At 38.7% G+C, this 25,955-nt stretch overlaps 4 protein-coding genes across 9 annotated transcripts in view; 1 reads left to right on the top strand and 3 right to left on the bottom strand.

Annotated features, from left to right (window-relative positions):
* The window catches only part of LOC105563076 (WASH complex subunit FAM21), a 13,021-nt gene extending 2,506 nt beyond the window's left edge, over positions 1–10,515 (top strand). For both annotated transcript variants that reach the window (XM_012014374.1, XM_012014375.1), the window contains exons 6-13: positions 199–322; positions 403–591; positions 662–987; positions 1,320–1,612; positions 5,776–6,341; positions 6,692–7,555; positions 7,734–7,852; positions 8,082–10,515. In XM_012014374.1, the coding sequence (XP_011869764.1) occupies positions 199–322; positions 403–591; positions 662–987; positions 1,320–1,612; positions 5,776–6,341; positions 6,692–7,555; positions 7,734–7,852; positions 8,082–9,599 (3,999 nt within the window). In that variant the 3' untranslated portion in view covers positions 9,600–10,515. The remainder of the gene's footprint in view (positions 1–198; positions 323–402; positions 592–661; positions 988–1,319; positions 1,613–5,775; positions 6,342–6,691; positions 7,556–7,733; positions 7,853–8,081) is intronic.
* A 124-nt stretch (positions 10,516–10,639) lies between these two features.
* LOC105563077 lies at positions 10,640–15,467 on the bottom strand. 4 transcript variants are annotated; one of them, XM_012014379.1, is made up of 5 exons: positions 14,929–15,467; positions 14,661–14,718; positions 12,680–14,569; positions 12,147–12,279; positions 10,640–11,400 (listed from the first exon to the last, which is right to left on the bottom strand). In XM_012014379.1, the coding sequence occupies exons 3-5, from the start codon at positions 12,753–12,755 to the stop codon at positions 11,253–11,255; spliced, it is 357 nt and encodes a 118-aa protein (XP_011869769.1). In that variant the 5' UTR covers positions 12,756–14,569; positions 14,661–14,718; positions 14,929–15,467; the 3' UTR covers positions 10,640–11,252. The 4 variants fall into 4 exon arrangements, with proteins under 4 accessions (XP_011869769.1, XP_011869767.1, XP_011869768.1 ...); XM_012014377.1 differs by lacking the exon at positions 14,661–14,718 and having other exon boundaries at positions 12,680–13,715; positions 14,470–14,569; XM_012014378.1 differs by having other exon boundaries at positions 12,680–14,718.
* A 2,954-nt stretch (positions 15,468–18,421) lies between these two features.
* LOC105563075 lies at positions 18,422–20,772 on the bottom strand. Its single transcript, XM_012014372.1, has 3 exons — positions 20,307–20,772; positions 19,398–19,497; positions 18,422–18,599 (listed from the first exon to the last, which is right to left on the bottom strand). Exons 1-3 carry the CDS (start codon positions 20,398–20,400, stop codon positions 18,479–18,481), a joined length of 315 nt encoding a protein of 104 aa, XP_011869762.1. The 5' UTR covers positions 20,401–20,772; the 3' UTR covers positions 18,422–18,478.
* Positions 20,773–22,176: 1,404 nt separating this feature from the next.
* On the bottom strand, positions 22,177–25,084 carry LOC105563074. 2 transcript variants are annotated; one of them, XM_012014371.1, is made up of 3 exons: positions 24,491–25,084; positions 23,585–23,693; positions 22,177–22,677 (listed from the first exon to the last, which is right to left on the bottom strand). In XM_012014371.1, exons 1-3 carry the CDS (start codon positions 24,588–24,590, stop codon positions 22,650–22,652), a joined length of 237 nt encoding a protein of 78 aa, XP_011869761.1. In that variant the 5' UTR covers positions 24,591–25,084; the 3' UTR covers positions 22,177–22,649. The 2 variants fall into 2 exon arrangements, with proteins under 2 accessions (XP_011869761.1, XP_011869760.1); XM_012014370.1 differs by having other exon boundaries at positions 22,178–22,763; positions 24,491–25,075.
* Positions 25,085–25,955: the final 871 nt, after the last annotated feature.

Genomic DNA, 25,955 nt, shown 5'->3' with positions numbered 1-25,955 from the left:
AAACGTGTCTTATTAGTACACAACTTGTTCTGTAAACCTCACGATATCTGACATTTAACGCCAAGATTTGATGATTTTCAAAGAGAAGATTCTGGCTTTCAGGCTTTCGCGATTGTTAACAAAGAAATCCGCGGTTATTCAAAGACGAGTCTTTATATTATATTTCACGATGAAATCATTCTTGTTTCTTTTTTGCAGACGTCGAGTGAAACGGCGCCCAATTTTGCAGAGGAGTTAGCCAAGCGATTGGGCACCGTACGCCAAGCGCAGAAGCCCGCCGCTGTGGATGAAAGCAGCGAATCGTCGATTAATCGATTCAAAGGTATGCGGTTGACATCTTCGTCGCGAATACGCAAGTTGTAAGTATTTGCGAATTTTTCTTGACCGTTAATTTTTTCTCAGACGATCTGTTCGCGTCCGAGAAGGATGAGGATGTGTTCAACGGCCCCGACAATTTGTTTAGTGATAAGAAGGGTCTCTTCGACGATCAGGTGTCTGCGAATCTGTGGAAGGACAAGCCGATCAAGTCTTACAAGAACAGTAATATTATACCGGCCAGTATCGACGTGCCGCCGCCGATTAGTATAGTTTGTAAGTATAATTGCACTTGCATTCTCATTTCGTAATAGATTTGTCTCGCCTGATTCAACCGCGCTTTCAGCGACCAAGCCAAAGTCTGCGATCGACGATCTGTTCGCCGACGCCGATTCGGAGGAAGATTCGGATGACATCTTTTCGTCGAAGAATGTCGTCAAGAAACGCGCGAAGGAACCTCCTGCGAGCGTCGACGACGTGCCGAAGAAATTTTTGAACCTTCCAACTGCCGACAACGTTGCTACGAGCACACCAAAGTCCAACGTCGACACAAGCCTGTTCAGTGACGACGAGAACGACGATGCAGATCTGTTTGGCAACTCCAAGAAGCAATCTCACAAACCTGCGAGTGCGCCGTCGTCTACAAACACGACTCAGCAACCGGGTAAAAAGGTAAGCTGCCGGGATTAATCGTTTTCCATACAGTCAGATTTTAACGAATGTTCAATCGACCTGCTCTTATTGCCCGTTTAACTTTATTCAAACATAATTCCTGACATTGTTACATGCACATTTTAAGTTAATAATTTAAACGTTCATGTATTATTACACCGATCTCGTGTGCGATAAAAAGGAAAACTGGTTGAAACGATATGAAGATAAAATTATATTGTTATCTTACCCCTATGATTTATTACCATTATAGTACTCTGTTGAACTGTAACAAGAACAAAATCTTTATCTCTGAGAGTGCGCTCTCTGATGAAGGCTGAAATAAATTGCAGAAACCTGTCGGGGGCGAGTGGATATTCGGCAATGTTTCGGCGTCGGACATCGAGAGCAAGCTGTCGAGCCGGATACTGCAACGACGACAAGAGTCGTCGGAATCGGATAGTGACGCACCCGGAAATTCTGATAGCGCGACATGGAGCAACGTTGAGGCGGTATCTGCGGCCACGAATCGCAGCCCGCAGGTTTCTACGGAGACTATATCTCCAATTATCGGAATCACCACCGCCAACAGCAGCGGGATATCGATGCAGCCGCCGGGCATCGACAACACAGGATCCGGTTTGGGGTGAGTTGTCGATCCTCTTTTTTTTTTTCTTTTCAGATTAATTTGGATTACTATCATGGAAGTGCTCGGAGTTATTCCGTTTCCCCGAGAAGGCCGCAATAGAAATCTAGGAAATAATTGAACAGTTCTGATCGAAATCAATTCCGAACATTTCCACGATAGGAGCCTAGGGTGTTCTACAATTGAATAGAAATACGTATCCCAGTCGCTACAATATTCAGTAACGCAAAGATCGCTGCCTTCCTTTATTTAAGCCCGTTCGCATCGCTTAACTTCAATTTTAGCCTAATTCACTCTTTGTCTAAGGGAGACAGAAAGAGACGAATAGTGAATTAAGCTAAAGTTCCGTGAAGTTGGTGCAACCGGGCCTTAGACGGTCACATATTTCTTTGCCGGCGCGCATTTTAAAGCGTCAAATTTTCAGATTTCCTAAAAATTCTGTCCAACTTCGGCCCGAATACTCGGATACTGAATGCGTAAGGGGACGTCAATCGCGCGCATTAAACGTAGACGTTAACTGCTTAAATTGACTGGCTCTCAGGTTGTTAAGTTACATTCCGCGAGTGGAAACGATCCGATGACATACGATACTGACGTTTCCCCGAGGTCAGCACATAAACAAAGAGAAGAAGCGTGTGTGGCTTTATTGCGTGCTCACTAAGTGGATGAGCTAACGCCGCATCCAGAATGCAAACGAGACTCGCCGCGTCGTTTCTCTCCGCGCCAGTCCGCGCCCGAGACCAACCGGAGAGATAGTTTGTCGGCGCGTTAAAGAAAGGGAGAGAGACGTCAGTCCGGATTTTTCATTCCGTAAACGTGGATACCGGCGCACCGCTCCCTTTCAGCATACGCGCGCCAAATACCTATGGTGTCATTAAATCGATGACCCAAACATTAGTCATTCGCCTTGCCCATTACGCGCGACTACAAGCGAGCACCGGTTCAAGGCGAGCTTCTCTTCACCACGGCCGAGTGTATTGTCGCCTGTCGTTGTTGACTTGCCGTTTAATCGTCACGAAGTGACTGGATACGCGAGAATTGTGAGTGCTTCGATATGGAGTGACTTAAAAGGAAGGAAAAAGAATGTTTAACTGCAAAGCGTTTGCGAGATATTGTGCGTGGGGATCGGAGATTGTTGCGTTACTATTCTCCGAACTTGGACGAATGGCAGGCAGGTAGAAAACGCGAATGGCGCGAGTCGTGCTTTGATGAATTCGTGCCGAAGCGAGCGTTTATTCGCTTTCTCGAAAGGGCGCTGTGTATTATAATTTTCCGCTGACTCCGCTTTTCCGCTGAGAAATGAATGGTAAGCACGCAGGAATTGTAAGGCAATGAAAATCGGTCAGGCGAACGGGTTCGGGCGAAAGCGGCGTTTACTCGGCGGTGGTGAGCTGTGGCATCGCGCTTCTTCATTCATTGAGAGAAATTTCACCGGAGAGTGAGGAGATCGCTCGAGAGGGAAATGGTTTCTGTGTTTTTGTACGGAAGTGCGAACTGAGAATAGTGAGCAACGGAGAATACGTTTCCGGATAAACTCTCCGGTTGCGCGTTATCGCGCGAGGAGACATCGGAGACAACTTCATCCAGCAGCGATAAACAAATAGGCAAGAGAGTGAGAGAGAGAGAGGGAGAGTGTGTGTGTGTAAAGAGGTAGAATATACGGATTTAGGAAAAACGGTATTTATTTCTAATAATATCTCCAGGTGGAAAATGTCCCGTCACGCGAATTCCAGTTATGGCAAAGCATAGGGCTTGAGGAGATAATTATGATTGTCCTTGCGATTATATGGTATACCTTCACAGATCGCTTGTGGACAACAGTCCGGATATTCCAGGCCCTCGGTTTCTGGCTGAAAACCAATTTGTCTCATCCCCGGATTACAAGGCATCGGAGGGCATCTGGAAAGAAACGGAATAAAATTAGATTACGAAACGGAGCGCCGACAGAACATTTGTATTAGTATTGAAGTTACGGGGGGATCGAGGTAATCAAAAGATCGTTGTGACCAGCCAGTTCTCCCGATTACAAGATCAGGCATCAAAAGTCGTCATTTACATGCGTGAGGGGACGAAATTTTATTTCTTATTTCATTCCCCCGGGTAGAATTTTTCATGAAATCTTACATCTTATATTAAGTTAGGTCAGGTGTATAATTACAGCCATGGACAAAATTATTAGGCACCCTTCTAATCGTCACACTGCAAATCTGATTGTGAGTGTATTACTTTTATACACATACATGTGTAATTTGGTCAAGCACTTTTCGCACGCTCTCTTCTGTTCAAAATCGCGACACGTGACTTGATAAACGTCATTTACACATTTCGTGCCGTTTAAAAATAATCTTTTTAAATAGCAAGAAATGTGTAAAACAATATATCAAGTCGCACGTGATTTTAAACGAAGAGAAGCGTATAAAAAGTGCTTCGCCAAATTACACATGCGTATAATAAAGTGACATTTAGATTTCCAATGTATACTGTATTAAATCTGATAGCCGAAAGATTTTTATTGTTTAAACGTTGTTTACTGTATAGAAGCGATGAACGCTCTTGTAAACAATTTTTTTTTTAACTGAAAATTTCCAGTACAGTATAATAATTAGGAGGGTGCCCAATAATTTTGTTAACGGCTGTATGCAACGCTTTTTGTTACTCACGAGAAAAGTGTTATTTGGCCGTTCGGGCCACAAGCCAGCCTCATGCACGGGGGAGCCGTGTGCCCACCCACGGACAAAATCCGAGATCCAAATAAGCAGCCACCTGAAAGTATATCTCTGCGGTAAAACTCGGAAGTGTTATCCGAAGAATACGATGCGGAAGCTCTTTCATTCTCCGAGTTATTGTTACAGCGTTATTACCGCGTAGTCACACTGATTCCTGAATCGTGGGACAATGGCATTTTCATGAGCTGTATGAGAGTTTTGTGAAAGTTTACCATACATTCTACTAGTGAAATGTATTGTAAGTGTAATTAGTAGTAGAGCGTATGGTAAAATTTCAAGAAAACCTGTACAATGTTTCGAAATGCCGCGTTGTTCCGCGATTACATAATTTTCAGGATAAACTAAAAGAAACTCTCTTCGTGTAGTCATCTAGTTTGCAAATTTTCATTGAAATGTCGAAGTGGCGCACAAAGTGTGTACGTGTGCGACAATCTTTTCACGTGGCACAAAGGGTAGCAACGGCGATAACGCATCGTTCGTAAACTGGCTAAATTATTCTGGCCACATTTGTCTCGCAGCATCCTTAGCAATGTCTTTCCCTGAGCGACAATCTCCGAATCGGCGAGTTATACCTGCACATACCTTGTACTAGCATGGCAGAATCTGCATACGCAAAGTATGCGAAGTGAGCCATTCCGCACGTCACCAGCAAGATCGCGCAGATGTAACCCTTCATTTTACCTCTTTTTACTTAACGAGTCACCAGGAAGTAGAGACGACACTAAAATGTAAAAAAAAAACCACGATTTTTATATCATTTTTTCCTCCATTGTGGGTATCCAAGGGAACGTCTGATCCTCTGTTCTGCACGAACAGGCACGAAGCAAAACGTGCGATATCACACGTGGCGATAGCAAAATGATAAAAAAGAACAAGGAGGATCATATTAACATTGAACTCGCCGGCATTAATTAAACACAGCGTGTTACGACCTTATTTTTAGCACCGTTGAACGTAGAATTATCCCGTTTTACCTCGCATGGTGCGCTAATTACTAATTAATGGATCAATCATATTCGTGCGCTTGCGAAATTTTGTTGCTGAATTAGCGGTCTCTGTTTTATGTATGTGCAAAACGTGCCCTGATAGAAAACTTGTTTCAGTTTTCGCTGATTGAACGTCTCGATTGAGATATTCGGCTCGCCTTGACACAAAGTCTAAAAAGATAATGTTCATTTGTCATAACGATTTCGATCCTTTTTCGACAGAGAGAGGGGAACGACAGGTGTTTCTTAATCTAATTTTTATATCTTGTCCCTTTACACGGAAAGAACCGAGCGCGCCAGATTGAACAGAAAAACAATTACACAATAAATCGAAATACATAATAATTTTTTTCTCTACATATAAGCGCGATTTATTTCTCGATTGGAAGGCGAGTAGCGTTATCGCTCAGCCCATAAAATAGAGACACTCAGTCCTTTTTTTTCCCCTCAGGATCTTCCAGCCGCAGATGACCTCGACGAGGCTCCAGTCCGAGGAGATCTATCGCGAGCGTATCAGCAGCGACAGTCTGTTCGCGGCGCGAACGCGTCATCCCGGCAACGTCAACGCGGCGAACGCCAACAGTGACAACCAGCAACAACAGCAGCAACAACTGGGACAGGAGCAACAGGATATTTCGTCGGTGCAGTCGCACGACGACGTCTTCGAGAACGACGACCTGTTCGGACCGCCGCCGTTGCCCAGTAAATCGGACTCGAGGCGAGCAGGTAAGTCGAAGATCTCGTCGCTCTTCGACGACTCCGATTCCGGCGACGAGCTCTTCTCCGCCGCGAGCTCCGGCTCCAGATCGCAGAAGAGCACGGATTTCCACGCCACGGTGCCGTCGCACGAGCGGACGAAGCCGGCCCCGAAAAGCAGCGGCCTGTTCGACGACGACGTGGACATATTCGGCGGCAGGGACGCCCCGGACGTCGATATATTCGGGGTGGCATCGAAACCGGGCCCGAAGGACGCCGCACCGAATGGCCTGGACTCGGTAGCGCCGAGGAGCAATAAGGGTAAGTGGAGCACATGCCTTCGATCTCCCGTATGAATTACGTTTCGCTTCAAGGCGACGTAACGTGGATGTGTACTTTGTTTTTCCACTGCGATCTTAAAACACGAGAATTTTATTTCATTTGTGAAGTTTTATTAATTATAATTTTTGAGAATTGTGAAAAGCGCCGTATTTTTATGTAAAAGAGGTAAGAGTACTCTGCCTTATTTTAATTCGGGAATATGACGGACATTGCGAACGTTTGTTCGCGAAGTAAAGAAAATTTGCATAATTACACGTTTTCTCGTAAATGTTATGCTTCGTGAAAACTTGAAGAGGATGCTTAATAAAAGAAAATATCCAAATTGTTAGATAATTCGCAAAACACGAAGATGGAACCAAAGAAGATCAGTTTGTTCGACGACGACGACGACGATGGCGATCTATTTGGCGCGAAGCCGATGAAGTCAAAGAACGAACGTAAGACTGATATCTTCAAAAACGAGGATGATCTGTTTCTATCGGCCGAGGCTGCCTCGATAGAGAAAACTGAAGAAGTTAAACCAAAGACCGACGTCTCCAAGAACGTCTCTAGTCTCGAAACTGAAAAAAAAAACAGGAACGACCCTCCGGATTATTTGGACGGACTATTTTCGAAAACCACGAGGCCCCGCAGTCTTCTGTTCGAGGACGACGATTACGACGATCTTTTCGGCAGGAAGGATACAGCGTCGCACGAAGGCGACCGATCGAAATCCAAAGAAGAGGCCGGGAAAGAGGTTGCCAAGCAGGCCCAGAAACTTTCTGAAGAAAACAAAAGCTCGTTGGAGTCGTCAAGTTTAAGTCGTGACGTCAAAACGACCGCAGAGTCGAGCGATTCCTCAGCTAGGAACGACGTGCACGAGGAAAGGAGGGAGGCCGAGGTCAAGGAAACGCCTTCCAACGTCGAGGAAGACGGCACGGCGAAGAAGAATTCTCCGCCAAAAACCCTGAGCATCCGGACGATCTCACCGCCGTCCGAGGAACATGGCAATCAACAGGTACCCCGACGTTTGGTGTCCGGTAAGATAAAGAACTTAATGGGGAAGATGGGTGATTTGAAGATACTCTCGCCCATGGATGCACCGCCGTTGTGGAGGAAGAGCGAGGATAAGACGGACGAGGACGAAGACGTCGTGGACCGGGACAGCGCAGATCTGGGCATCAGTGGTCACGTTTCACCTCCGAGTGTATCAGGTAGTTGTCGCTTAACAAGATTTCTGTTGTACATCTATCTATCCGGTGGCGCTACAGTTGGTCTCCTCTAGTTTTGCTTTCAATAGGATTAATACTTTACTTAGCATATCTGTCAATCAAAATTTGTAATTGAGATAGAAGCAAAGAGATAATTTAAATAAAACAATTTTTTTTACAGAAGATAGCACGAAGAAGGAATCCTCTTACTCGACAATTTCCACCGCTAGCAATGCGGAAGCGGCCATCAATTTCGATGATCTGGCTCAAGTAGAAACGTTATCCACTACCGCGTCCAAGGTGCTTATTAAATTGAACAATTTTAATTTATTTAATCAGGTTGTGTATATATATTTACAAAAATTTCCGAAAGAGAGAAAACAGACATTAAGAAAAAGCGTAAGCTCTTGGTAAATTTCTCTGAAGTTATCTTCTCTGAAATAATCCGTTTTCGATCTTGAGATGTGACAATGTATTCTTGAGATACTTCGAATCATTCGTATTTTATCTTTCTCTTAATTCATTGTAGAGCCGAGTGAGGATTCAAGCGAAACGCCGCCCTCAAAGCCGACACGCCCGGAAATCCGCGCTGCGGCACAGTGGAATCGACTTCGACACGGTCGACAACGCGGACAACGATAATTCTCAGGAGGAGAGTTACACTAGCACCTGCTCGTCCAGCAAGGACCCATCCGCCGCTCCGACAATCAGCTCCTCCGATCGCTTGATCGCCAGTGACAATGTTCAGCGCTCGACGATTGATCCTTCTTCCGTGGACGACAGATCCGAGCTGGGTAGCATCAGCAAAGAGAGTTCGATGAGCGTAAACAAGAATACTCTTCTGTCACCGTCCACCGACGAGGAGGACTTGTTCGACGTGCCACCAGATTTGCCCGAAGACCCGCAAAAGGAGGACGCGTTATTTGGCAGAGCGCCGATACTCTCACCGATCGATGGCGGGCAATCGGACAGAACGCCCGTTGCTGCCGAATCTTTAGTGGATACCGAGATTAGAAAGGTCAACGACATTGATGTCGACGTGAATGCGAAGAACAACGAAAATGATGAACAGAATTCTAGGGAATCGGTGCAATCAGATTTTGCTATTAATTCAGATACTTTGAGGAGTACCAAAAAGAAAGATGATCAGCATAAGGAAGCTGATGAGCGAGGCGAGGTGAGAAGAGTGTCCAGCGAAGAGCCGAGTGATCCTTTGCGCGACAGCACCCACGATCCGCTGAAGGATCCTAGTCAGTTGTTTGCGTTTGTCACGAAGACGCCATCGCCAGAGAAAAGCAAGGGTCTGCTATTTTCTGAGCCGGATGACAGTCTCTTCTCCAGCGGCTTGGCGAAGAAGCCGAACGAGCCGAAGAAGGAGATCTTGGATCTGTTTGCGGACGATGACATGGGCGGCGATCTATTTTCCGCGACGCCGTTGAAGAAGGCAGTGAAAAAGCCGCTGCGGGACACGAAGATCGGTCTCTTTGGCGACAATGACGACGCGGAGAACGGCGAGGACGACAGTCTCTTCGGTAACGTGTCCAGCCATGCGAAGCTGGACAGTCAACCGTCAAATCCAGCTTTTACCGGTCGAAAAAAGAGCAACATTTTCGACGACGACGAAGATGACGATTCCAGTTTGTTCGTCGAGTCGTCCGGTCATTCGCAAAAGTCGGATAGCGCATCGTTCTCGGAGCCTAAGCACGATTTTCAAGTCGATACTCAAGCCAAGAACTCGAGTTTGAAAGATATCTTCGGTAACGCGTCGTGTAACGACGATGACGACGCCGATCTTTTTACCACGAAGAAAGTTGTTCCTAAGAAAGTCGTCGCGTCGTCTAAATCCCTGTTCGCGTCGGACGACGACGACGATGATGACGGCCATATCTTCGGCAAGCAGTCATCCGCGCCGACGGAGTCGAAGGCGAGGACGACGACGGTCGCGCCGAGTTTAAGATCGGCCGTGAAGAAACCGGTCACTAGGGACCTGAAGAAAACGGCCGAGAAGATCGTCGAGGACCCGCTGAGCCTCCTTCAAGACGATTAATCCAGTTTCCTTGGGATAGATATCCCGTGAGATTTTCTGTTAGCCACGCAACGCTTAGCCACAAAAGTTCATGCGCGTCTAAGGGAGAAAGATAAGATTGAAGTACAAAAATCAGATGCCTGCCTTTTGTTCTGCCATTTGTTCAAAGGACTGTTTACCGCAACTGTATGTGACCGAATGTGTGTGTTATTAACATTAATTTAACAGTACACGACAAGCGATCATTGAATTTTCTCAACATGACATATTCAATTTTTAAGTCGGACTTGTAGACAGGTATGTGTAACGTTAAATATTTTCTTAAACATCTTAGTCTTTTTTTATATCGCTTTAATTTTTCAGAGGTATATGTAATCCTGTAGGTGGATATATGTATATAATAGAATGTTTCATTGCCGAGTAAACTTTTGTGGTTTAGGCGCATATATATTTATATATTTTTTATTTATATCATGTTAGCTCACAAAATATGTCGCCCGTCTATAATATAAAGCGTGTTGTATGTTGGAGAACGGGTAGCGTGCAATTTGCAAGCAACGAAGAATTTTATTTCTCGTACTAGCCTATATTTATTATGTCGCAAGCCATCTAGATCTGTGGATTATCTGTTTCTTTACGCGTGCCACATTACAGAGAACGTGTCTTGTCTTATCCGTCAACGAAGCTGCAATATATACGGAAGGATATCCATTTTCTCTTTCTTTTGTATCGTCTATTCGGAATACAACGAATGTGTAATTAGTTCATATCAGAATTGAGAGATATTGAAAGTACCTTCGTGAAAGACACATTTCACCCGTACAATAGATGTATATTTTCTGTAACATCCACCCTGTTTATTCCTGTGATTTACGTCATGTATATATTATTCTGATGAGTCACACACGTTAGTATAATAAACTTTATTCGATAACAATGATATCGCAATGCTTTTAATCTGGGATAATAAATACGATTTATTTCGCAAAACGTTTATGGAAATTAAAAGAGTGTAAACCTCGCAAAATATACTTTATATCAAGCGATGGTTTAAGTTGAAAAGAAACCAATTGCAGTGTGGACAGGTAGAAATAAAATTAGACAAATGTTCTCGATAAATACGTAATATTTCATATTGTATTTCGAGTAAAACATTTGTATACACGAGTATATATTACGACTAGCAATGTCATTATACGTTCATACGTTGTTCCCGAAAAATCATTGCGTATAAGCGCAATATTTGAGATAAACGAACGGGTTAACACTTTCAAAAAGTTACAAAACCTCACGTTTCCTCGCTTATCATCGACGCCGTTCGATGTACACGGAAATAAAAGGAGAAATGTATTACAGCGATATAAGCATATTGATTATGCAATTACGCGCATTACACAGCGATGTTATTTAATCGCGCAAAACTAAATCAAGAAATTTAACTTTACGTGCTTCGACGCGACAAAGAAGTGTTCATTACAGTTGCGATAGAGCTTGAAGCACGTGAGCTGTGCACTTACTTCAATAACCTGAATACGTTTACATTTCCAGTATGCATTCACTCAGTGAAAAAATAATTGGTTACAAAGATGTCGAATCGGCATCAAATGAAAATTTATTCGATACATTTTACCAATATTTCGATTCAACTATTACCAATTAATTTTCATTGAACGCTTATACGAAGTATGAGTAGTTGAAAGTCGTGGCCAAACAAACGGTTTTTAGACAGCAATCTGGATAAGGCTTGTCTCTTCTTATGCCAGCGTTTTTCTTATAGAGATAAACTAGTTTCATTGGGGGATTACAACCAACTCGAGGACACCTAAAAAGAAACAAAATTGAATTAGATTACGAAAGGAAGATTTTATACAAAATTTATATTGGCATTGAAATCATAACAGAATCTTGCAGTTGTGCAAATTCCATTCCGAAATGTAGAGTACTGTTAAATGTTTAAAGTATGCTAGTGACAGAAGGAAAACATACTTGAAAATGTGAAATAATAGTAGACTTTCTACATAAAATGCTTTTCTTTGTGATACGTCACATTTATTTCAAAGTTTACCTTAAAACCGTTAATTTTACAAGTTATTATCATACAAGACACATCGTCTCACATAATTCATATACTTTCTCTGAGACAGAGTAAAAATCACACGAAACTTTTTAAAATTCTTACAAATAGCCCTTTTCTATACCTGTTTACGAATTTGAAAGTTCGGATAATTGTGTCTCAGAATCACACGAAAATATCTTTTGTGTCTTATTTAAATTTCAGCACGGTCTCTTTTATTGATTTATAATTCATATGACAAATCGCATATCATTGTCGTCGATTACGTATCGTGAAAATTAATTAATTTGCGAATATCGAAATAATTAAAAGATCATTGTGTATATTCGGCAGTTTTAGGATTACAAGATTACGCATGAAAAGTATTCATGCATACGTTCGTGAAAGACAAAATTGTACTTTTTTATTCTTTGACTAGAATACCTTGTGGTACGTGAAATTTGATATGCAATTTACATTACAATTATACATTTATGCAAAATACTTTAACTTACGAGGTAAGCGTTATTCGACCGAACCGTTCACAATTCAGCTCTGTGCACGGCTGACTCGTAAGTGTACCCTCAGAAATGTTGCTGTAAATCGTATGTTTACCCAGACTATAAAACTTGTCTTCATATTCACAACCTAAAACATACGTGTGTTTAAAAATCTGAAAGTACTATTTGAAAAATACGATTCGAAAATTTTTATTTACTTATACGACGTATTGTATAGCAGGCCTTATTACTTAAGCCCGGTTGCAACAACGTTATGTAATTTTTAACTTTAGCTTAATTAACATTTCGTCTTTTTCCGTTTTCTTTAGAAAGAGACAAAGAGTGGATTAAGCTAAGGATAAAGTTAAGCGACGTTGTGTGCACGTACGTGACAATTCTTTTTTACGTAGCAAGAGTCTTTTGAGAGGATATTAATGACAATATCGCGTTGTTTGACTAAATCAATTTGGACACATTTATTTCGCACCATCCATAAGTGTGTCTTTTTCTCAATGACAATCTCCTAATCAGCGAATTATGTACTATACCTAAAGGGTTATCAGGATATTGAGAGTAAACCACTACGCATAAAAACAGCAAAATGGTACAGACGTAGCTCTTCATCTTGCTTTCTTGTTTATAGAGTCACGAGCAAGAAACGACAATACTAAAACTCGAAAGAGTCCATGACTTTTAAGTATTGTTTCTCCCTCCTTCATGGATCTTAGTAGAACATCTGATTTTCTGTTTTGCGATTAAAAACGTGCGTTATCGTAAATGACAATGTCGAGAAGATACAAAAGAACAAGGAAGACCAAATTAGTCTTAACGATATTATTAATTAAACACGGCGTATTACGATTTCACTTGAACGTAGTACAGTCATCTCATTTTGATTTCATGTTTTTGCGTGACTTTGTTGTTGAATTTGGTATCTGGTCTTATATGTACATGCAAAACGTGTTCGGATGAAAAACTTTTTTTTAGGTTGTTTTTTACGTTGCTGATTACACATATGAGATCAGAATTACAAAATTTATAATGGTGGATCCAACATGAACGCCTGAAAATCTGCATTTGAATTTTGTAATTCTTACACCAGAATCGTAATCAACGACCTAAAAAAACTTTTAAACATTAAATCTTAGAAACATTGATTGATTTTTGTAATTTTAAACCACCATCTTGGATATGCTATTTTGAATTTTATAGTTTCGAGAACACCAGAATGGTAACCAGCGACCGAAAAAACTTTTAAGTACTAACAATAAGTTTCAGAAAAATCGGCTGAAAGGAAAACTGTACGCTTCAAAGGGTTAATACGTATTTTTCTGTTGTAACCATTTATTTAAAAAGTTTACTTTTTTAATTAAGTAACCACACGTTGATGCTCTTTTGTATAATGCTTATGATAGTTTTATAAATAGATATTGTAATTATTTATAAGAATTTAAAAATGAGATTTAATGCATATTTAAGGTGACACAAACAAATTCTTGACAGCAATCTGGATAAGGCTTGCCTATCCTTGGACCAGCGACCAAAATTCGTTGCTCAAAATATTCACAACTAATTTCAGGGCAACTGGAAACAAACGAAATAAAATTAGATCACGAAAGGGAAATTTTGTGGATATTGACATTGAAATCATGACAGAGTCTTACATGAGTAAATTCCATATCGAAATACGAAGTAATTTTTTTAAATATGTCCGTCAGAAGAGAAAGATATTTAGAAATGTGAAATAATATGAGACGTTCTGTGCAAAATATTTTCTTACGATATATCATGTTTGTTTTAAAATTTACTTTAAAGCTGTTAACTTTATAATTTAGTGAGTATCATACGAAGTACATCGTGTCCCAGGAATCGTGTACTTTCTTTAAGAAACAGAGCAAAAATCGCATGAAATTTTTTGAACTTTCTACAAATAGCACATTTCCTGTGTTCATCCACGAATTTGATAGTTCGGAAAACTGAGTCTCAGCATCGTACGAAAAAATCTATTGTTTCTTATTTAAATTTCAGGACATCTCTCCTTTATTGTCTTATAACTTAGATGACTAATCACGTATCATTATCATCGATTACGCATCATGAAAAATTAATTTGCATTAAAGCGCAATCGATAATTAAAATATTGTAATTGTATACCCGTCAGTTTTCCCAACAAGAATAGGCATAAAAAAATTGTCCCCTATATGCATATAAGACAAATTTGTATTTTCTTTATTCTTCGAATTGACTTTTCGTGATACGTGAAATCTTATAACCAGTTAAGTTAGGTGAAATACATAATGATACAGTTTGCAGAATTATACAAAATACTTTGACTTACTCATTAAAATGTAATTCACTGTAATCGTCACATATCAGCTGTGTGCACCGGTGAAGAGTATGTGCACCCACTCCATAAAACTTGCCTAGATAGAAGCAGCCTAAAATTGTACACGTGTGTTAAAATCCGAAAATAATATCCAAAGAATACAATGCGAAAGTTGTTCTACATTTCCGCGTATTTATTCTTACTTATTGTTAGTCACATTGGTTTCGGAATGATCACCGGTAGAGTCGTCTACTGTTTAGTCTGCAAATATGTCAAATTGTTGTCGAAGTACCAAGATTGAACATAATGTTTGCACGTGTGCAACAATTCTTTTTCACGTATTAAAAGTCTTTTAGATATTAATGATATTGTTTGCAAATTCAATAACTTCATCCAGTCACAGTTATTTTGTACCACGCGGGCGTAATAACGATCTCCCTCAATTACTATCTCCTACTCGGCTGACTATACCTTGTTCTGCTCTGTATGTAGAGTTATGAGAGTGAGCCACACCGCACATCACCATTAAGATCACGCAGACGTAAGCCTTCATCTTACTTTCTTGCATACAGTGTCAGCAGCAAGAAGCGACAACACTAACTTTTATGAGAACCCGTGATATTTATGTATCGTTTCTCCCTCCTTCGTGGATCTTTATGAGAGTGTCTTGTTTTCTGTTCTGCACGAAGTAAAACGTGTGCTATCATACGGTAGTGTGAAGACAAATAAAAACCAGACGGATCAAATTGGAATTAATTTCGCCGACACTAATTAAACACGACGTTTTACGACCTCATTTTTCAGTATCGTTCAATGTTGTCCAGTGTTGTTTTATTTTACTTCACATCGATTTTCACGAGACTTTGTTACTGAATTTGATTTTCGGTTCTGTAGGTATGTATGGGCAAAGCATATTTTAAGTATATGCAAAATGCAATATGCAGTCTCCGAACTTTTTTCAGCTTTTGCTAATCGAACATGCTGATTGAAACATTCAGCTCACTTTAACACAGAAAATTTATTGCCGGAAAAAAGCAGTGGCCTGCTATTTTCTCAGCCGGTTAATAGTCTTTCCTCCAGCTGTTAGGCATAGAAACTGAACGAGTCGAAAAAGGAGACCTGTTTGCAGACGATGACAACGATCTATTTTCCGCGACGCTGCTGAAGAGGTTGGTAAAACAACAGCTATGAAATTTGATTGACTCCCGGAGCACGCGTGTACTTTACACAACCCCTTTCCAAAGAAGATTATCGATCGCGTGCTGCGATAGCAGGGGCCTGCCCTGAAAGCTGTTTACCCCTTAATTCCGCCTAGCGCTGGTGCGCGGGATTTAGGCCCAGTATCATAGTGGCTAGTTAGCGTAACTAGTTGTTAAGTAGTGGTGCCAATCACTGATACAAAATTCGGTAAGCTATTTACAAGAGTATATATTATATGTAATCTTGTATATGTAAATGTGAACACTATATGTGTATATATTTTTTAAGCTTATTTGCAAAAATGCAACTCAAAATCTCACCTTGTAAATAGCTTATCGAATCTTGTATCAGTGTTTGGCATCACTACTTAACAACTAGTTAAGCTACCTACTCTCTAAAATTTGTGGAGTGAAAATACTGCCATGGAGTTAATATTCACTCTGTTGGAGGAAATATTTACACCAATAGGGTGAACATTTCACTCCATGGCAGTATTTTCGCTCCACAAATTTTAGAGAGTAGCCACTGTGTTACTGGGCCTTAATGGGCCGCGTGCCGACGCTTATTGATCTCTTGCGTCGGCTGAACATTTCTAGGATCTGTCGATGTCGGGGCGAAATAATACAGTATTTTCCCCAGCGTTGAATGACGGAGCTGATCAAGTCGAAAAAGGGGTGCATCAATGGCAAATCGCGGGGATTCAGCGATCGCGGTTTCTTTCGGTACTTGTCGCGAACGCGTATCAAAAAGGAATACCTAATACAATATGCGGGCATGATCGACTTGTTTTGAAAGTCGCCGCGTTAATTGTCCTGCGTACGGCGTGACCTTGTTTTGCCGAGCGCCGTAGACCGAACGCCGCGCCGGTTCCAAGAAATGACGCAGCGCCGTAAACACCTCGGTTGAAAACTATCTATTGTCATTGCGTCTAATCAGTCGGCGCGGCACAGTCGAGCGAGGAGGGTGTTCCGCGTGTCTTCCCGTCGCTCTTCGCAACGCGATCATCTCCTACGCGAACTGATTATCTTCTACGTAGTCTTATCGGTGGTGGTCGAGGTAAATATCGCGCGTAATTTGAAATAGAAGCGCTCTAATGGAAATGTATATTTTGTGTGATATTTTACTGCATTACAAAATGTGTCGCAATAAGTTACAATGGTTCCATAGATATCAAATTGCATAGCTTTTTGTCGATAATTCCCTCCTCGAGTACTATCTCGCTGCGGTGGCGGGGCTCAAGTACCCTGAAAGATTACTCTCTAAAAATTAATCAGTGTATTATCACTGACTCATTAATAATAAATTTGTTTAATTTACTTACTAATTGATTTTATTTTTCTGATTTCAGCACCAATTTTCGAGAACCATTACTCATCCAATCAAGTTTCGTTATTATATCGTCGCCAATTTAAACGAATCGCAACCGCGCGCGGCGGTTCGTCGTGTCGCGTCGCGTTCGGGAGTGCCGTTTATATAAATTATAATCGAAGTAAAGACTTTTCAAAGTGTGTATCAGTGACAAGTGTAAAATCGCGCGAACGGTCTTTGTGTTTTCGCGAGTGTGCCAGAGGAAAGTCTGAGTGGAGGAGGAGGTCTGGAAAAGGCATCGGGCGCCGGCGGAGCAACTTTATGGTAAATGTTATTTTTAATTTTGTGTAAAATTAATCTTTTCCAATTTATTTTTCAGTCGTTTTATTTCCTAATACTGTAATTTCGAAATAATAATTAGAGAACGAGAAGTAATAAAAAATTTCATTAAAGTTTATTCTCGTAAAGATCTTTTGCGGAAAATGTTCCATTAATTATTTAAACGTTTAATTCATCGAATAACAAGTTTGATACGCATAAAACTTTCTTACATTTTGCAATATTATTTTCTTTCACACTTTAATGAATTCTATTCTTATATGTTACAGAATCAACGTAGACAACTCCGCTGCTGCGCATCTGGTTGGTGAGTAAGAAATTTTTTTTATGAGGTAACGAATCTACAGATCGTAGATTTGTACGTTTTGTAGATCCGTTACCTTTAAAATGGATACGGTACAACGTGGTCAAAATTGGCCACTTTAATGGAATAAGATGATGTACGAATTTCTTTTTATTTGTAAAAATTCGGGTGGGTTATATTCTTATTTTCTTTACATATTCTCGCATATGTGCAAGATTAAAAACTCCCCTATTAAATCCTTATTAAATCGCGTCGCGGTTGTAACGAAAGACTTGTAGATTTATTAACAAAAAGTTGAAACGCGGATAGTAGGAAAGTGGATAGGACTATACAGCGCAATTCGGGTAGGTAGATAGGTAGGTAGGGATTCGAATAGGCAGAGACAGAAGGACATAACTTGATCATTAAAAAGATAGATTAAATTATAACTACAGTGTATTATTATTTAATATAATTATATTTGCTATTATTTTTAATTGAATACTTTTAATAAAATATATTTCTAAGAAAATATTCTTTTAATACAAAACTCTGTAAGTTAATATAATATAAAAAATATAAAAATACAATTATTACAAACAAAAGAGGACCGCCGATAAGAATTCGGCGGGGGTGGAGGAGGGCCTCTACAAGTTGGTCAGTTTTTATCGGATAAACATTTAATTCAAATAAAAAAGAGGTATCATTTCATTTAAAACTAGAAAAATGCAAAGTTTAATTTGTCAGAATGCAATCGTATTGATTGTCCGATATAAACGATCACTCTTGTATGTACAAAAGAATGTTGAAATAATTTTTTAGTGAATATCGAGAACGGTCTGCTACCAATTTTATTGGCAAAAGGAGTACAAGTTTGATACAAAACTATCCCTACATCATGGCTATGTTAATACAAGCATATTTTTGACAGCATTCTGGAAAACTCTTGCCCTCCTTCATGAATTCCATGAGAACAGGTTCCTCCGGATGAGGACAAGTAGGTCGAGAACATCTGGAAAGAAACGGAATCAAATTAGATTAGCAATGGAAGATTTGATACAAAATTTACATTGGCATTGAAATCATGACAGAATCTTGCAGTCGTGCAAATTCCATATGCGAAATACAGAGTACTGTTAAATGTTTAAAGTATGCTAGTGACAGAAGGAAAATATACTTGAAAATGTGAAATAATAATAGACTTTCTATACACAAAATGCTTTTCTTTGTGATACGTCACATTTATTTCAAAGTTTACCTTAAAATCGTCAATTTTACAAGTTAGTACCATACAAAATACATCGTCTCATGGAATTCATGTATTTTCTCTGAGACAGAGTAAAACTCATAAGAAACCTTTTGAAATATCTATAAATAGCTGTTTTCTATACCTGTTTACGAATTTAAAAGTTTGGATAATTGTGTCTCAACATCACACGAAAACATCTATTGTTTCTTATTAAATTTTAGCACGTTCTCTTTTATTGATTTCTAATTTATATGACCAATCGCATATCACTGTCAGCGATTAAGTATCGTGAAAATTTATTAATTTGCGAATATTGAAATAATTGAAAGATCATTGTGTTTTCCGCAGTTTTGAGATTATAAGAGTACCTACACATGAAAAGTATTGAATAGCCGTTATGCACGCATGCATACGTTTATAAAAGAAAAAAAATTTCACTTTGTTATTTTTTGACTGGAATATCTTGTGATACGTGAAATTTTATAACCAGTTCAGTTAAATATATAATGATATGCAATTTACATTACAATTATACATTTATATAAAGTAACTTTAACTTACGTGGTTAACTCCATTCGACCGGCTGTGTCACAAATCAACTGATTGCACCTTTGAACCGTATGTACACCCGGAGGATAAAATTTGCCGTGAAAGTTACAGCCTGAAGTATACATGCATGTTAAAATTTGAAAGTACTATTTGAAAAAAACGATTAAAAAATTTTTATTTACTTATTTTGACATTCTTATTACTTAAGCCAACTGCACACGATACTATTTTTTTTTCTACTGGATTACTTACGAGAGCCAATCTGGATTTAGCTTTAAGTCACCTGATCTAAAACTCCGCATGCTTATTTGTTTCTCGTAAGCAATCCAGTAGGAAAACTGGTATCATGTGTCGTTGGCTTTCGTCACATTGGTTTCATAATGATTATGTACTTTGACAGTCAAGTCTGTTAGAACAGATTTCGTCAAATGCCCACTACAAATTTTGAAGGCAGAAAGACTGCAGATTGCGTAGAAGAACTGATATATTCGACATATTGCCAGTGTGTCAGCATAAATATAACAAAATCCGTTCACATAACTAGATCAGCTCAGTTTCTGCCGACCATTTGTTGACACTCGGGAAAAAAATGTAATTATTTAATCATATGTTCTGATCAATTTGCTGCTGCCAATCTGATGCCAATCTGCTAACATTTTTCTGATTGGGTATGAATACATATATGTATCTAGTTTGCAAATCTATCAATGAATCTATTGTTGAAATATCGAATTCACACATAATGTGTGTACGTGTGTGACAATTCTTTTTCACGAAGTTAGAGTCTTTTGACAGGATGGCAATATCGTTTTGTTCATAAATTGATTAAATTAATCTAGACGCATTTATTTTGCACCATGCGTACGTAATATCGCCCTATCTTTAATGACTATCTGCTAATTGGCAGATTAAGCAATATACCTGGTAATGGAATTTCTGCAGTTCTATATATAGGGTTATAAGAGTAAACTACTCCGCACATTAACAATAAAATGGCACAGACGTAGCTCTTCATCGTACTTCCTTGTTACGTAGTCACGAGCAAGAAACGATACATACAATACTAAAAAGTAAGGGAAAGGCTTTTATATGTCGTTTGTCCCCCCTTCATGGATTTTAGTAGAACATTTGATTTTCTGTTCTGCGATTCAAACCGTGCGTTATCGCAAGTGACGATATCGAGACGATATAAAAGAACAAAGAAGCTCAAATTAGTCTTAACGGCACAAATTAAACACGGCATATTACGACTTCATTGACGAACGTAGAATGATCCAAGAAGACGACGAAGGCATTCGTTGCCAGAATAAAGCAAGAAACTGCTATCTTCTCAGTCGGATAATAGTATTTTTCCCAACGTTAACGACGAAACTGATCGAGTCGAAAAAGGAAATCCTAGGTCTGTTCGCGAACGGTAATCTGGCCCCCTGTCGTTAAGAGTTTCAGAATGTGTCGTTGTCGTTATATTGTCAGTGTGCGTTCGACGTACGATAAGGAAATGAAAGGAGATCACGGAATCACGGAATATATTACACAGCGACTTGTGTATATTAATTATAAACTTACGTGAGTTATTCACGGATGATGCTTAATCGCGCAAAGTCAAATCGAGAAATTCTTCTCTACGTGCTTGATACGACAAAGGTGTCAACACGGTTGCGACAGAACCTGAAAGTTTTTAAATATTTCATCGAATTCTGCATGTAGAGGGCACAGTGGGACACTAAATCAAATTAAAAAAAAACTTTTTCTATGAATGGTATGGGTTTTTTTAATCAGTACATTTTGAAGAGTAAATACTTGTACCTACGGGGGGACATTGAGACAGGTACTGATAAATATAAATTTTGAAATGCAATAGGCACTAATGTCTAAATAAAAATAAAAATATGTTGTACTCAATATAATTGCACAATGACAAATGTTGACAAAACGTTGCTAAATTTAGAGAACAAAGTAATAAAAGTTAAAGCAAAATTATAAAAGATTATTATAACATTATATGATGCCGCACTATTATAAATATTTGGGAAGAATGCAACAAAAATTAACTTTAGCTGAGGCACAATGAGACATCTCATGGTGCTCCCACTGTTCATGTTTCAATGCTTTCTTTCAGATATAATAAAGAAGAAATAAAAATTTTAATTAATATATAAACATCTAAGTACGTATTAATACACAGAAAAGCGTATTCAAATTATGTTAATAATATTTAAATCACTAAATATCTTATCTTAAGAATCTGTGCGCATTAATAATAATAATGAGTGAAAATAAAAAATAAGTGAAAGAAAAGGAATTAAATAGATACAGGAAAATGAAAAGGATACTTGCAAAAGCTTGGATGAATGAAAGTGTCGAGAGCCAGAATTTTTCAAGATAAAAAGATACTTCTCTACACTTATTTACTCGTCGCAAGTTCTTTTATTTTGTCTTCCTGCAATTTACACGTTTAATGTGTCAGATTGTTAGGGGATAAATCCCGCGTCTGTATTGCATAATTGAAACACAACGAATTGCCCACGCATCTTACATGCTACGATAACGTCTACGATTGCGAGTATTAGCATCCGCTGTTTGCCCTCGGGGAAAGAAAGACCACACTTACGATTAATAGTTACCCGGCTGGTCAAAGCGATCGCTCTCACATTAGATTAAAAAATTTGTGCTAACGCTAGAGTATCGCCTTATTCTTACTCGATCAAAAATACCGCAGACTGAATTTCAAAAGAAGATATGTTAATAGGATGGTGTAAATTGTAAAAAATGGTATCAGGGATCACATTAATCTTTAGACTGTTATTTTTTGTTAAAATAGTGGGTTTCCCCATAAATTTATTTATGTAAATAAACACATTATGCACAATTTTGAGATTTGTTCGGAGTAGCAAAAGTTTTGTCGTTGGGCAAGGAACGGATTGCCCAATTAAAAAGTTTTGTTTTTTAAAGGTAGTTTATAAGGATTTTCGATATAGCTGATTCCACTTCTGCATAGCGTATAGATTTATTAAAATATTGATAACATGAATATCACGTCTAGGGTCATGCAGAGAACTTTCCTCTACCATTACTCAGAGCTAACTACGTGAAAGTTTGTAGTTCCTCTTTAACATTTGAATTTTTTTTCTTATGTTTAATTTTTTTCGTATTTTTTAATTCGGCGGTGAGCAGAAAAAGAGAGAGTTACACAAGTAGTAAGGATGCCAGTTTTGGTTCTCAGCTTGTGACAGGATTTATATGGACCCCGGAAGGTCAATCATATCAAAACACTTCAGCGATGGACAGCATTCTGGAAATTTAGTGCCATTTATGTCGTTAAACTCGATAACGGGGTATCCTGGAGGTCGACACTTGATTCTTGGATTCATATGGCAACTGGCAAAAAATGGAATAAAAGTATAAGGTTCCGAAAGGATGAGTTGATAGAAAATTTAAATTTGCATTGAAGTTGTGGTAAATATTGCAGATGTGCAAATTCTAAATCGGAACGACCTTAGTTATTTATCATGTATTAGAAATGTATTAGAATAGAATCCTGTTTATTGGTGGATGTGAAATGATGAGGGATTTTCTACGCGAGAATGCATAAAATATGATATATTGCAAAAATGCACTTTGTGAATTCCTCACGTTCGTTATACATCAAAACTTACTTTAAAGCTGTTACCTTCACGGGTTTGTTAGAGCATTATCATATGAAATAGATAGTATTCTAGAAACTATATGTTTTGTCTGACAATGAGAGGTAAAATAAAAATTATATAAAATTAATTTTTTTAATTTCTACAAATAGCTTTTTCTTGTAACCGCTTACAAAAAAGATAGTTAACGAATTGAAAATGAAGTCTCAGCATTACACAAAAATCTATTGTTTCTTTTTTAAATTTCAGTACGTTCTGCTCACTTAATTTTTATGACCAATTACATATTCTTGTCATTAGTTACTTTCCGTGAAGATAATTAATCTACATTAACCCAAGATAATCAATGAAGATAATCAGATTGTCACGTATTTGTCGTTGTTCTCCCAATTACAATAATAGACGTGAAAAACCATCAATTGCGTGCACGAAAGACGGAATTTTACTTTATTAATTTATTTAATGGAATTTGTTGTGAAATTTTGCAGTCAGTTAAGTCAAATATATTACGATACAATTTGTACAGTTATATAATTGCAAAATATTTTGGCTTACTGTTCGATTATGGAATCACCATCGGGATAACATTTCAGCACTCTGCAGGGTTGATGAAGCGTATGTACGCCCTCCGTATAGAAAAGACCTTCATAGGCACAATTTGCCGCTAAAAGCATATACGCGTGTTACAATCTAAAAATACTATTTGAAGAATACGATTTGAAACAATTCATTTATTTCCACATTTCCATTAATTGGTCATATTGATTTCGGAATAATGATACATAGCCATCTAGTTTGCAAATCTGTTAATGAATGTGTTGTTGTGTGGCAATTGTTTTTTCGTAGCAGGTCTTTGACGAGAGTATTAATAGAAATATCACGCTTGTTAATTGAGTGAATTAATGTAGACGCACTTATTTTGCGGAGATAAGCTGTATGTAGTAAAATCTTATATACATATAAGACCGTTTTAGGTTTATCTTAAGGTGCTGTATAGAACGTGTCATTGGCCTCGGAGTATCCAAAGATAATCTTAAAACAATCCTAAATATAATATCTGACGATGAATACCGCCCATAAATATCTCCCTACCCTCAATGGCCTAGTTTACACCGTGCGTTTAGGTCGTTACCTATTCCTTATATTCGACTTATTTACGATAGATCGTGACGGTAAACAATAGATAAACGACTCGACCTGACTTGAGTCAAGTCTTTTTTTCGCTTGCCCTGACCTGACGTTGGCCGCGCGATATAACGCATGTAAACGCAGGTGGCCTAAAATTTCTCAAATTTAAAGAGATGACATTTGGTTCATATTTGGACTCAGAAAGTAAACGTAAAGTAAAGTAAACGTTTCGTTTGTAAGCTTATTTTCCGTTAGGGTATAGATCAGGTTGCGCGAACAAAACGGGGTGTAAACTAGGCCACTAACAGTCTCCTAGTCGACTATGCACTATACCTAGGTTTATGCTGACGACTCCTGAATCCTGATATGTTTCGCAATTAGAGTACGACATCACGCACATTAACAGTAAGATGGCACAGGCGTAATTCTTCATTTTCTTTCTTGCTTACGGAGTTACCAAGAAAAAACGAGAATACTAAAATTTAAGAGAAACTGGGACCTTTATATGTAATTTCCCCTTCCTTCATCGATCTTAAGTAAAGCATCTCGTTTTCGGTATTAAGCAAACCAAATGTACGTATCGCAAGTTACGATATCGCGAAGATAAACAGAAGAAATGTTAAAAATTAGCGTTTCTTTTATTAGCACTAATTAAACACTGTGTGCTACGATCTCGGAAGTTCAGTATCGTTGAATGTGGTACACAGTTATCTCATTTTCTTCCACATTATGTTCGCGTTTTTTGCGAGATTTTGTCGCTAATTTGATTTTTGATTCTGTATGTACGCGCGAAGCACGTTTTATGTATACACAATACGTGCTCGGGTGGAAATCTTTTTTCAGTTGTTGCATAATTGAAGATCCCGATTTAAACGTTTAGCTTGTTTTGACACAAATGGTCCAAAAAGACGACGAAGTCGTTCATGGCCCGCAGAAAAGCAAGAGACTGTTATTTTTTCAGCTAAATAATAGTCTTTTCTTTAGAGACTCACAATCAGTGTAAAAGCTACCCGGTTCGAAGTAGTAGACCTTAAATACGTTCGTAGACGATAGGTAGCAATTTATTTTCCGCTATGCTGTTGAAGAGGTTGATAATATTTTACTTGTATTTTATTAGTTCACAATATGTGTCACACGTTTATAATATAAGGCGTGTTATATGTTGGAGAACGGAGCGATCAATTCGCAAAAAAGTACAGAAAATTTTCTTTCTTATTCTAGCCTTGATAGTTTACATATTAAAAAGGAGGCTGTAAATACCTCTAGAAATATTAATAAATCGATCTATTTTCCGTCAAAAATAAAATTGAGACATGATGGTGCAATTTGCACACTAAATTCGGTTTTAGAGCGTTAAAATAAATAAAATCTTCGTTTCGAACATAACAACTTTTTGTGTGCCTGCGTAATTTATATAATAATAAAATAATGTTCAGTCTTCTTTTAAAATTAAAAATTAAAAAAATTGTATACATATAAAATTGCAAATGTACAAATGTATATTGCAAACATAAATCTTTTATTTATAGTTAAACGAAAGTAAAGAGAGAACAAGAGAGAGAGAGAGAGAGAGAGAGAGAGAGAGAGAGAGAGAGAGAGAGAGAGAGAACAAAAAAGAAAGAAAAGCTAAGATCGAAGTGGTCGCTTCTCGGCTCTGTTAGCTAAGATAGAATATGTCGCATCTTGGCTCTCTGAGTTAAGATCGAAGTAATCGCTTCTCGGCTCTTTGAGCTAAGATGGAATTGGTCGCTTCTCGGCTCTGTTAGCTAAGATCGAAGTAATCGCTTCTCGGCTCTTT

The sequence above is a fragment of the Vollenhovia emeryi genome, unplaced genomic scaffold (genome assembly GCF_000949405.1).
Source record: "Vollenhovia emeryi isolate VEMERY1.0 unplaced genomic scaffold, V.emery_V1.0 DF939180.1, whole genome shotgun sequence".
Lineage (NCBI taxonomy): Eukaryota > Metazoa > Arthropoda > Insecta > Hymenoptera > Formicidae > Vollenhovia > Vollenhovia emeryi.
Note: the sequence above shows the minus strand (reverse complement) of the source record. Positions and strands in the feature narration are given on the sequence as shown.

Coding starts and splice junctions, on each gene's coding strand:
- LOC105563077 (XM_012014378.1), bottom strand. CDS start 12,755: ATGAAGAGCTACGTCTGTACCATTTTGCTGTTTTTATGCGTAGTGGTT. Junction 12,280..12,679: donor ATATCCTGATAACCCTTTAG/GTATAGTACATA, acceptor CGTATGTTTTAG/GTTGTGAATATGAAGACAAG. Junction 11,401..12,146: donor GGTCGAATAACGCTTACCTC/GTAAGTTAAAGT, acceptor GTTTCTTTTTAG/GTGTCCTCGAGTTGGTTGTA.
- LOC105563075 (XM_012014372.1), bottom strand. CDS start 20,400: ATGAAGAGCTACGTCTGTGCCATTTTATTGTTAATGTGCGGAGTAGTT. Junction 19,498..20,306: donor TGCAGAAATTCCATTACCAG/GTATATTGCTTA, acceptor TGTATACTTCAG/GCTGTAACTTTCACGGCAAA. Junction 18,600..19,397: donor GGTCGAATGGAGTTAACCAC/GTAAGTTAAAGT, acceptor GTTTCTTTCCAG/ATGTTCTCGACCTACTTGTC.
- LOC105563074 (XM_012014370.1), bottom strand. CDS start 24,590: ATGAAGAATTACGCCTGTGCCATCTTACTGTTAATGTGCGTGATGTCG. Junction 23,694..24,490: donor AGTCGTCAGCATAAACCTAG/GTATAGTGCATA, acceptor ATATGCTTTTAG/CGGCAAATTGTGCCTATGAA. Junction 22,764..23,584: donor GGTGATTCCATAATCGAACA/GTAAGCCAAAAT, acceptor ATTTTTTGCCAG/TTGCCATATGAATCCAAGAA.